Genomic DNA, 13,247 nt, shown 5'->3' on the forward strand with positions numbered 1-13,247 from the left:
CTCATTAGCTGCTGTATGAAAACACACACAGTGAATCAAAGTGTAACTGGGAGTGTTGGTGGTCCTTGAGGTCCCACTACAGTACATGAGATGGAGGGACAGAGGTGTTCTAACACTAGTGACATCACTCCCATCAGTTAGACCTGAGTGTTTAATAAGAAAAGAAACCTTAATAACAGTTTGTTGTTGGATTCTACTTATATCCTCTGACATCAAATCAACACAATCTTGAATGAGAAAAACTGCAAAAACATAATTACGTTCATGATAATGTGTTTATATGAATCAGTCCACTGTTGATTTTATTTTATTTTACCTGTAGTCCACAGCAAAAAGAGGCCTGGTTTATTGATGATTATCCCCATGTTCTGTCTGACAGTAAACTACCTCATAGAGTTGTTATGAAGAGCTGCAGGTAGGAGGGTCAGTGCATCGTGTGATGTCATCCTGTCGGCTGCATCAAAGTCTTCAGTGTCGTACAAAGATGGTAGTTGAGTGGTTTTCTGGATCCCCCTGCAGTACATCACAGTATGTTAACTTTAACTCTGATCAGTGACTGAACACTGAGGAGCATCAGAAACCAGGGGTGATCATGTGATGTGCACTACTCAGTGATGTTACAAGTTGGAGACATTTTGCAACGAGAAATATAATATTTCTTTCACGTCCTCGAGATTTACAGAATTTACATTCAGATAAAAGCTTTGGAGGCCTGTGTTCTTCTTGTGTTTACCAAAGGATGTGATTATAAATGATGTTTTGTGATCAGTTGATCTCACTGGCTACAGACTCACTCTTAAAGGTGCAAACACGAGAATGGGAGCATTTCGATTCCCTAATCGCATTCACGTCTGATTGTCTGATTGTGACTTAAAGTCATACTGCTTGAAGTCACGTTCCCTGGTTTGTTCCTTGATTGTATTAAAGCTGTGACTTCTGTGTTTCAGGTTTCTCCAGCAGAGGGCTCCCTGAAGTCTACAGACTCTGGTGACGACACATGTTCATCCTCCACTCAGCAGCAGCTCACAGCTCAAGGTGAGTGTTAGTCACTGCTTTGGCCTCATGAGGAACACAATCTTTACATCAGTGACATGAATGTTTAAATAAACGTCAACATGCTAACGCTCTTCATCAAAGTAGAGAGACTGGACATACAGAGTCTGAGCCCCACTAGTGGTAACTATGTAGGTTTGTGTAGCATTATACCTCAACACACCCAAAATAACACACCAGTGTAGTGTGTGTTCATTATGAAGTTCTCCAGCTGGGAACGAGTTCTTCTGATGTTGTAATTTCAGAGTCACCAGTAGAGGTCAGTAAAGGTCGTAGAGTGTGTGTTGCTTCACATGTATGTTGCATAAAGAGATAACGCCTTATCCGTATATCTGCATGTCTCAATATTTACCTGTATTTGTGCACATCTGGATATAAAACTGAGTGTGAGAGGTTCAGCTCCTCCTGGAGAGAAACAATACTTGTGAATATTTAATTAATTATGAATAATTGTGAAATGTAAACTGATGGTTTGATGCTAAAGAGATTTAAGAGTAAACTTCTGAAGTCTGTTAAATATAATAAAACCAACATCAACCATAAATTAAAAGTTGTTCACTGAATCTAGTGGACCCGTTCTGTTTTCTAGAGAATCACAAAGATTTATTTTTCAGATTACTAAACTCGATGTAAAATGATGTGACGTTTCTCCATAATCTGCTGTACGGCGTGAACCTCTGTTTAATGACGTTAGAAGATACAGGGTTGTTCTTGTTGCTGATTCTGTCACATAGAAGGAGATTCTTTTTTTACTCCAACTCTGTGTCATTAAGCTTTTATATCATTTTATAATAGAAAAAAACATTTATATAAAACCAGTTGATGCTTGAATTACTGCATGAATCCTACACATGAACTGATGTTCTGTTTGCATCACAAAGGGTCGTTCAACATGAAACATGAAATCTCTCATTCAGCTGCTAGATACTGAACGTGTGTTTTTCTTTGTGTCTAGTGGCTGAAGTTTATAAACGTACCACTGAAATCTCCAACATCTGCCTGTTTCTTGTTGCAGTTTATTAAAGTTTCACTAAAGTATCTACTGAACTAAACGTCATGTGACCAGTAAAATGAGTTAAAGAGAGACTTCCTGTCTCGTATTTAAACTTCTTAAAAACCAAATGTGGTCACTCTAAATAATGACAGAGGCATGTTTGCTGATGATGTCACAGATATAGAAATGATATACATGTTAGTTCAACCTTATCATTTTAATGACTGTATTAAATCATTGTACTTATCAAGTAAATTGTAATGATAAACTAATTATCAGCACTTAACCCTCATGCAAATATGAACAAATCGTTATTTCTTTAGAGAAATTAAGACCATTTAAAGTGGTTTCATATATATTTCAAAATAAATATATTTACTTTTGAAGTAAAAAAAAATGTTTTGATCTATATCAGTTTTGTTTGATAATGTCTAGAAACACAAAAGTGATAATGATGAAATAAACAAGAAGATTTAAACATGGTTTATTGCATTTATTATGATATTTTATTATGAACCCATGAGGTGATTGTCTTTAAATTTAGAGTTAATAAAACTATTTTCTAACTGACGGATGGAAAGAGACAACTTCTAAAGATCATGGTTTGCAGGAGGAGATATAATTATCCAGATCACAGATGTCACACACACACACACACACACACACACACACACACACACACACACACACACACACACACACACACACACACACACACACACACACACACACACACACACACACACACATTGTTTCTGTTGCATCGTCACACACTTAGTTTCCTGTTTATGTGACTTGATTAAGCACAAACATGTTTTTCAAGGAAACGAGTGTAGAAAGTCAAACTTGTTATTCCTCAGTTTGAGTCCCAGGGGGGTCTTAACTGATAAAACATTTTAAACATTATAATATATATACATATATATATAATTTTAATTGAGAGAAGTTTAGACAGAAATGTAAATGCAGTGTTGTGCTTCAAATATTGTCCTCTATTGCGTCTTATTTTAGTGATTCATATGAAGATGATTTGTAGAGGATCTTATTATGAAACATCCTCAGTTTTTTTATTATTTTGTTTATTTCTGGTGATTTATTTTGCAACTGCAACAAAAAAATGATTTTACACTCTAATCTCCTGCAAAAGAAAAATATTAAAATGCGTATATGTCTGCACCAGATGAGAGTAAACAGCTGTTGTGACAGATATAACACACATTTCTGTTCATTCTGTAGCTTCAGTTGACACAGAAATGGAGGTTTTCACAGCTGTTTGCTCAGAGTTGCTTTGCAGTGATGGAGGGTGGGGGTTCTGTGCAGAGATGCAGCTGTGCTCTGAGAGCCGGAGGTTGGTGGTAAAGTGGAGGTTTGCACCTTGGTGGTTTCTCAGCACAGAGAGCGATGTGCAGGCTGCTCTGTGACCACATCCTCTCTCTGCTGTCGCTCTCTGCTCCTCTGCAGGGTTTCATGCTCCGGTTCGTCTCCCTCACCAACAACAGCTTTGACCTTCTTCTGTTCTCAGACGAGGACGCCGACTTCCTGTTGTCGTGTGGTCGACTCACACTCTTACATTTACTTTACTGCTGAACGCGTTTGAACTAAAAGAACAACTTCTTTATTCATGAGGAGGAATGTAAACCGTCATAAGCTTCTCTCGCTAGATACGACTTAAATAAACCCACTTTGATGAAGACAGATGATTTCTAAAAAAAGAATTTGTAGATTTAGTTGATCAAGTGAATGTGATCAGAGACTTAAGTCACCTCTCTGGTTGTTTGTTGGAAAATGTTATGACTCAAATGAACCTGCTTATGAAGATTCTGATGCTGAGATGTTTCAACATCATGTAGGAGAGAAATAACGGATTTCTCAGAAAAGAGTCAGAAAGGTGTATCTCTCACCATCTGTGGAAAAAGTGATGTTCAGAGTCTGATGAGATGTGAGAGCATCATCACTGCATATCAGCAACGTTTGGAGCGACTGACTGATAATGATATAGATCTGCTTCATCCTAGCTTTAAAGCTTTAGACTGGAATGAAGGTTAATGCATAAACTTCTCTGGTTTAGATTCATACTGTATGTAAACTTGATCATCATTGTTAAGACAAATATATATGAAAGTCAAACAGTCATTCAATCTGTTAGATCATGTGATCTACTTTTATTGAGAAGAAAATCAATCATGAAATAATTCACAAGCACAGACGTACAGTAGGCGTGTTTTTAAAATAGTTTACATCTAATATACTTCCATGCCAGCAATAGATTTAATATTGCAATAGGAATAAATCCCTCTGATGTCATTTGATTGGCTCATTTATATATGAATGCAAATACGCTGTGACACACAAAGCTGTGGAAACTATGAACTCTATTTACAGAAACCGAGATAAAGATGGTCTGTTCAGGCTTCAGCTCAGCTCTCAGTCGTTCCGCTTCCCAGCTGAACTCTGCAACAGACAGAAAGGACACAATGTCATAACGTCACAAGCTCTTTTTATTACTCCTTCATTCACATATTAAAATGTACAAAGGCTGTTTTTTTAAAGAACAAATAATAGAATCTGTGTGCATGTTTGGATAAAAGGTGAAGGGACAGGAATCAACATGGAGATCATGTGGAACAAACCTGAAGCTTCCACACCAAAAACGCCACAAAGGCTCCATAGATGCTGCTCTTGACGATGAAAACACCGTAGGTGAGTTTGGCGCTCTGTGTGATCCTCAGATATTTCTCTGCAGAGAGTACAGACATTTGGTGAGAAGATTCAAAGAGGAAACATCCACGTGGAGACCCAACAGGACACTGAATCGTTGTAGAACTGATGCATTGAGGTGTTCAGAAACACAGAATGAGATTTGATATTTACCTCTGACCTTATCTGATGGAAGAAGAATACATGCATTAGACAGATGGTTGTTGATGTATCTCCAGTTGAAAAAAGAACAGTTTGAGGTCATTTCTGAGTTTCAAATGAAACCTACCTTCTACCCCATGAATTGATCCTTCATAAAGTTCAGTATGTGTCCCGTTGAAGAAGCTGACGGTGCAGGTGAACTTTAGGTCGTTTGTGAACCATTCTTTGGCAGTGACCCTCAGCCTGCTGGTGATTGTGTAATGCTTGCCTTCTCGGAGGGCAGCGTTGTCGGTCGCCACACCGGTGGTGACAATCTCCCCGCTGATCTTCCAGACCACACCGACATGATCAGGGTAGAATCCACTGGCCACACAAACAATGGTCTTCTTCTTCTGGTCGTCCTTCTGGTTTTGACACTCCTTTGTTGAAGGTGGAAGCACTTTGACTGTTGGTGCGGTGGTTTCAAGTCCTGTTTCTGCAAGGACAAAAGTACATAAAGCACTAAATTAAAGCCTTAAAGTCCTGAAGATCCATTTTTTACATCTAATAACAACAACATGGTTGTTTCTGTTCTCCTATTCAAAGCAATTAACAATTCTTCATTATCTTACCAAGAACTGTCAGTTTGGTTCCCTCTCCAAAATAAGCAGGATAACTGCCGGAGCACACCGCTGACTCACAGGTAAAAAACTGACTCCAACAGCAGATTTAACCTCGCTGGTTTGTTTGTTTTAAACTTAATTTACAGGTTTTTCTTTTACCAACCAGTACACACACAGTACAACAATCACCATTTATGTCACAGATTTTTTTTATTGTTACTTTTTCTTCACTTCTTGACCAATGCAAGTAAAGAAGCACTGTTATATGAATGAGGAAATAATGGCTGTTGTGAATACCGTTAGAGCAAATGACTATATTACTATATATTAACCATAACAGCAGTTGATAAAGTATAACAAAGTCTGGTGCCGGGAACAAATGTAACTTTTTCAACCGTACAACTGAGAGATTTATCGAGTTAAGTAGATTTTACATTTTCTTTGGCAGTTTTTGACAGCAAAACTTCACAGCAATCACTAAATAACATATTTTTTTCTCAATAATTCAGCAGATTTAGACCAATGAAGCTCAGGAACAAACATTTTTTCATATGATTTTTTATCATTTTCTTACCCAACACTGTCAGTCTGGTGCCACTGCCAAAGTAAGCAGGCTGGTAGTTGTTCACACTGATACGAGGCTATACAAGAAGAACTGCTCGAGCTTCCAGCACTGAAAGCTGTAGACTCTTTGTGCTCTCTTTTTCAGGACTAACTCAAACCTTTAACTGTGTGCATAAAACTTTAGGAGAAATTCTAACACCAAATATAATCTCAACATTATTAAACTGCTGATTTAAGGGTCCATTTAAGAGCATACATTTAAACAAGCATAACTAGTAGCAGTCTTAATTTGATATCAATCTCTATGATATCTTTTGATTTATTAAGTCAGTATACATGGAATCATTTAAACTGTCTTACCTAGAACGGTGAGTTTAGTTCCAGCTCCAAAGTAAGCCTCCGACTGTGAGCTCACAGTGTTTCACAGAGCTGATAAGAACTGGCTGTGAGAGGAATAATCTGGGCGTAGAGCCAATTGTTTTATTGCTGCTCTACTTTTACTGGAGAACACAGACAGCCATTGTTTTACTGCCACAAACTAACTTCTGCATTTACTTCTTTCACATTTTAAACTTTGCACACTTTCTCTCACAACAATCAAATAAAATGTCTAATAAATAAATTCTTAGTAATGCCTATAATCTGAACAAACAAACAAGCTGAGCATCTTCTTCTCTGAGATGTTTTTTCTGCAGGTTTTCTTACCTAAAACAGTGAGTTTAGTTCCAGCTCCAAAGAAAGCCTCGCTGAAGAAGCACAGAGACTTTCCACCGACACAAAAGCTCTTCCTGCTGCCTCCTTGTCTTTAGTCACTATTACAGTTTTGACACTCTTTTGACGACTTCAAGAAATGAGTCTACTTAAGTTTGCAAAAGAGCCAAATGTTCCTCCACTAACATTCACCTCTTAAACATCCACATGCATTTGTGACCATTTTAGGACTATTTATACTGTTAACAGCTTTAATAATGGTTTAATGATTGGTTGTTAGGAGTCAATCAAGCTTGGGAGTGAATTAAAGGTGTCAAAAAATCATACCTGAGCATTATTTAAGGACCTTTAAACGTTTCCTTACCTAAAACCGTTAACTTTGTTCCTCCACCAAAGTAAGCCTCTGCTGCTCCACCAGAGTCACAGTGAACGTGACCAGTGCTCTAAACAGCCCAACATGCTGCTTTTACTTTGCATCTCTCTTCTGCATCTCAAGGCCCAACCTGTTAGGCTTTTATACGTTTTGCTTCTCTCACAGGTGAATTAACGTGAAGAACATTTTACATCTTACTTACCGAGAACAGTCAGTTTAGTTCCCTGGCCGAAATAGGCTTCGTACTGACACAGCGTTTAAGCTTGATAACAAAAAGCTCTGAGCAGAATGTCGATTACATCAAGTTTGTTAAACAACGACTCCAATTACAATACTTGTTACATTTGTTCCGATGTCTTTGCATAGACTTTATCAATGACTGTATATACAAAATATATTTCTTACCTAAAACCGTTAACTTTGTTCCTCCACCAAAGTAAGCTTCATAAGCACCAGAGTCACAGTGAAGCAGATCAGTGCTCTAAACAGCCCAACATGCTGCTTTAACTTTGCTTCTTTACATTTAGTTACTTTTAAATGTACTTTAATGTATTAAATGTGTATTTCTTTTACCATTTAAAGCCAACATTGACAGCACTACAGTCTGTTTTTTTTTTTACAAGTTTAATGTAACATAACTTTTCCCCCAGACAGCAGACCTGCTTTATTTGTTTTACGTTTAATGTACCAGTGAATATCAGAAGGTTTGAAGTCTTACTTACCGAGAACAGTCAGTTTAGTTCCCTGGCCGAAATAGGCTTCGTTATTGACACAGCGGTTAAGCTTAACATCAAAAAGTACTGAACTGAACCTGAACTATAAAGTACATTAAGTGTCTTAATGCACCACCCCAATGACTATTTCTTTTACATTTGTTCCATTCAAACCATCGTTGACTTACCCAAAACAGTCAGTTTGGTTCCTTTTCCAAAGTAAGCCTCGTTTGCATTGTCACAGTGTAGAAATACTGAACATGAAGCTCCTCAGTCTTTCTCTACCAGAATTATCTTTTGAAGGTTTTTACCAATACTTCTGTTCATAATAAGATTTTATAACAATGTGACATTTAACAAAACTCAATAATAAACTGAATATTTACCTAAAACAGTCAGTTTGGTTCCTTGGCCAAAGTAAGCAGGATCAGTGTTGGTCACAGTGTTTTCACTTCAGCTCAATATTTCAGCTTTTAAAAACAACTGTTTTTTTCTTTCACTTTCATACCAACATTTTAACTATTATAAGTTTATACCAGTGAAGTGCAGCAGTGAGAGATGCTACTTACCCAAAACAGTGAGTTTTGTTCCCTTTCCAAAGTAAGCTTCAGTTCCAGTGTCACACTGAATGTCTCCTCTACCAAAAAGTCTCAAAACTTTCCATAACCCTCATGTTTAAACAGAGTGTAATAATCCAGAGGATGAAGAAGGTTTTAACGTGCAGGATGAGATTCATAATGTCCAAAATATGTTGCTTTTGTGAAGATGTTTACGAGACTCATCCAGTGCTCCAGATATGATTAAAAACTTGTTTTTTTAAAACTAATTTTCAGCCAATTTTTCCATTAATGTTGACTTTCCAGTTCCAGTTTGTCCTGACAGCTTGAACACCTTCAGATTATTGATTTTTCTGCTCTCCAGAGTGTCCCAGGTAGCATGTAGCAGTCTACACAATGGGTGTCAATGGGAGGAGGTTTTTGTACGGCGGCTCTATAGGATTGTATCACCGTGGCCCCCTGTCCCCACGGTGAAAAAGCATCACACAAAAACCTGAAGTCTCTTTGGTTCTCCCCTCCTCCCTCCTTCCCCCACCCAGCTCCTCCATATCTCAGCCTCCATCTCTCTCTGTGTGAGAGAGCAGCTGTTCAGGTCGGGCTGACTGACTGCTGCTATTTCTGGGAGAGCTAAGAAAAGAAGCAACAACGGTGTGAAGGAAGAGAGGAACTGCTCTTTGTTTGTTTGTTTGTATGAAGATGTTCAGAGGGAGGGACATCTCTGCTGGTCACACCTCTTTATCCACCCAGCAACCAGTGAACTGAGGAGACACACATCTACTGAGAAACATTCACCACCTACCATCGACTGTGTAATGTGAAAAGTTTAATTTTGTCGTGATGAATCTGTAGATAGTTTATGAATCATTTTAAACTCCTTAAGCTCAAGTCTTTTTATTCCAGCAGCAGGAAGCTATTTTCAGTATAAAAGTCCAGATAAACACACAATATTAGCAACTAGCTGATGAGCATAGTGGAGCCAAAGAACCAGATATTTCCCTCGGTGGAGACCAAAACGTTGCTAAAAGAAAGTGAATATTGGACTCATATTCTCCAAATAAGTGCTAATGTTTCTCTGTAACTACTGGATGTGAAAATAGTTTTTCTGCTGCCCCCAAGTGGTCAAGAATTCTCCTCAATGCAGGTTTAACAACAAATGACATACAATCTGTATTATGATATCATAATTGGCACAACATGTTTTAACGTTACGTATAATAAACTCATGATTGCTTAACGAGAAGAAAAACTTTATAAATTATTGATTTACTAGACTATATTGTCATCATGCATCATGAGATTAAACTGTGTAACAACAACAACTACGAAGTCAGGGAGGCATCTTTGAACGAAATATCTTCATCTCTCAGAAAGAAGCAGTGTGTAGACTTTAGTGGCATCTACTGGTGAGGTTGTAGATTGCAACCAACTCGATACACCTCCACTCACCTTCTGGTGGTGTAAAAACATGAAAGGCCCTTTCTGGAGCCGGGGTTTGGTTTGTCCGTTCTGGGCTTCTGTAGAAACTTGGTGATGAAACATGGTGGACCCTGTGAGGAGGAAATAAAGGACTCATTCTAAGATAACAAAACACTTTTATTCTTAGTTTCAGGTGATTATACATCAATTTAAAAAATATATTTCATTTATGCCAATAGATCCCCCAAAATCCAACACACTGCTTCTTTTAAACCAAAGTTTTATTAAACATTTCAGTATTAGATTCTTCACCATCAGCTTATATCTAAATATTTTAATACAAGTTTATATGAAAATACTATGTATATATATTAAGTATTACCTGATCTAAGGACAATATTTTAAACAAAACATTTAGCTTAAACACTATGACACGTAGCATGGGTCTGTTTATTGTGTTTTATCACTCCCTAAATGAAATTAAATAAATAAATAACCTTACATATTGCTGTCTGACCTTTTATCAATAACAATATTTCACTACATGAATGTAAATAATTGATGTCCCTTTATTCCTATTTAATGAAGGTCATCACACTAAAAGACATCATGAGCAGCTCCATTTAACAACACTGTTCTCTATTTAACCTCTCTTTAACCACCACATCTAAGTGTAATCCCTCATGGACCCTGTAGAGGTCAGTGCGTCATAACCTCTTAAACTTGATAAACTGAAGTCTTCTCAGTTCTGCAGCCAACATTAAATAATATAAGAGTGTAGACTTGAGCACAGAGTGACACAGATGAGAAACTGTACAGGGAAATGATGTTGCTCGGGATCTCTAAACCTTAAAGTGTTAACACCTGCTTATTTATCAGAGCTGATCAGCTTTGTGGTGCAGCAGGAACGTCACTGATCTGTGGAGACGCAGCTCCTGTTCCTTTAACCAACGAGTGGAGTTTGTCGTGCTGTTTTCTTTTCTAGCTTCTGTTTGAACCAATTGTTATTTCTTTGTCACATGGATTTAAGTCCCCTGTCATGCTGTTATAGACATTCACCCTCCTTCATCCATCCCTCCTCTCTGTCACCTCTTCCTGGTTTCCTCTTGAGGTTGTTGTTTAGCTGCTGAGGCTTTCTGAACCATCGTGCTCTACTGGAGACACAGTAAACACAGCTGAGTCTGCCTCCACACGGTGGATCTGCAGAGAGGAGCTGAGCACCGCAGGCCGGGACATGGAGAACTTGGATTTGTTGAACGGAGCTTCGATGCTCGTCGTGCCTTTACCGAGAGAATAAGACACCAGCTGTATTCTCCCCGCTGCTGCTTCGTCTGTACCAGTACATGTAGTAATGTTGATGGTCATCGTGTTCACACTGCAGAGTTGCAGCCGGGTCTCCGTCACGGCTGATCACAGATGGAGGCTGGTGAATTTTTACACAGGAGGAGAAATCTGGGAAAGAAGAAAAAGACAAGTAAACAAAGCATAGCTAATAAAAAAGGTTTTCATTAAACTTAATTTAAATGTTCTTACTTAAGAAGATGAGAACTGCTGCCCAGAATGTGACCATTGTCACAGTGATTGTGTAGTTCAGAGTAAATCACATCTGACTCTATTGTCTTCTATCAGGCCGACCAGCTGCAGGTGAAACTCACTTTACTGCTCCAATCAAACCTTCTGAAATAAGATCTGATCCTCCCCTCTTGTTTTTCTTTTACCAGGAACTCGTTCATATTGTTTCACAGGTTCATGCGGGTTTCTCTGCACAGACTCTTCTAGTGGACACTGAGCAGCAACTGCAGGTTCATAAGTTCCTGTAACAGAAGTTCTCAGAGGTCTTTACAGGAGAGTTTATAGCAGTTGTTGTTTCCACAACAGACCTGACTGTTTGATGTAAAACACTAACGGAGAAAAGCTTCTCAGATCGTTGCAATCTGGAGTTTTCCAGCTAGCTAAGCTACCTGAAAGGGATTTGTTCTGCTCGTATCATTGCTAAAACTTTATCATTTTTTCCTCTCTTATTATCACATATATAATATGCATAAAAGATATATGACAACAAAATATCTTGACTGGCATCATACTTTGAGGAAAGTATGATGAGTCATGCATCCATTGCATGAGAAGGATAGTATAAATGTATTATCTGCAAACATTGATAATCATTTGTTGGATAGAGACCTCTGCCATAGTGGTGGTTGTAGACATGAAAAAATACTCTTCTATGAATTAATATATATATTAGAGTTTCACAATATATAGATTTTTTTATTGTCATTGCAATGTCAATTTGCACAATAAACAAATGATTTTCACTCAACTGTACTTTAAAATGTCACTCTAGTTCTTTTTATTTTTATTGGGACCTTTTGTGTTCAGTTCAATTTGTTTAATTAAAGAATGTTGGAAATAATTCCCTTTTTATTTTTTTATGAATTTGTGCAGTATACAGAAAGGCACAGCTGTGAACACTTGAAGATCTGTTTGTTTATCGCTGTAATATCATTAAAGCAATATTCAACAACGTTAATTATTTTGCTCATATCATGCAGCCCTTAAATACATAAACATAAAGTAGTCCCAGTGTGTTTGAACTGGATCAATGATCTTTTTTCTTTATTGTTTCACTAATTTAGTACAAAAACCAAACAAGCCACAGCTCCTTCCTGCCTGTGAGCCATCTGTGACTCCCACCCAGACTTCATATTTGTATGAGTGTCTGGTCCGTGTGCATCACTGTGACTGGCAGCACAGTAGTAGGTGCTGCTGTCATTCAGCAGCAGCTCAGCTACTTGAAGAGAGAACTTGGTGTTGGACTTGTCCATAGTCGACTGGAAGTGCCCCATGGTTTGGTCGTACTCTTTGGTGAGGAACTCCAGTGGAGCTCCGTAGTGGGTTTGTCGATACCATAACATGGTGTAGCTGACCATGCTCAACCCCGGACCCATGTTGCACTCAAAGGTCACAGTGAGTCCTGGCTGGGACGTTTGATCTCCAGACTGAAGAACTACAACCGTGAGACCTGCAGCACACAAATGATGATGTTTAAATGTGCCTCACCTCGATGTGCAGAACTGAAAATTCACATAAATATATGATATGTAGAAACTGGATCATTCAAGCAGCTGTTGGTGAGAACATCCATTATGAGTCAAAAAACCCACCTGAGTGTAAAAGAAGGGACAGATAAAGGGCTGTGATCAACATGTCAGCGATGAGCCTCACTCCCAGCTGAATGACTCACACATCACTCTGTGCAGCACAAATAAACCATGAGGTCACGTGATCACATGACTAAATTGGGACTGACTGTTCTTCCTCATCACTGATTATGAAATGAGACTCTGGAGACGTGTTTTTTCTGTCCTTGTGTTTTAGAATAGGTTGCCAGCATTTTGTTTTGTC

The 13,247-nt window shown here is 38.2% G+C and overlaps 1 gene segment (V, D, J or C); it reads right to left on the reverse strand.

Moving 5' to 3' along the window:
- Window positions 1–4,180: 4,180 nt before the first annotated feature.
- On the reverse strand, window positions 4,181–12,826 carry LOC129114862 (T-cell receptor beta-1 chain C region-like). The segment is given in 5 exon segments: window positions 4,181–4,498; window positions 4,678–4,784; window positions 5,034–5,381; window positions 8,439–8,501; window positions 12,586–12,826. Coding segments are annotated over 5 exon segments (750 nt in total).
- Window positions 12,827–13,247: the final 421 nt, after the last annotated feature.

Source organism: Anoplopoma fimbria, unplaced genomic scaffold, assembly GCF_027596085.1.
Source record: "Anoplopoma fimbria isolate UVic2021 breed Golden Eagle Sablefish unplaced genomic scaffold, Afim_UVic_2022 Un_contig_10520_pilon_pilon, whole genome shotgun sequence".
Lineage (NCBI taxonomy): Eukaryota > Metazoa > Chordata > Actinopteri > Perciformes > Anoplopomatidae > Anoplopoma > Anoplopoma fimbria.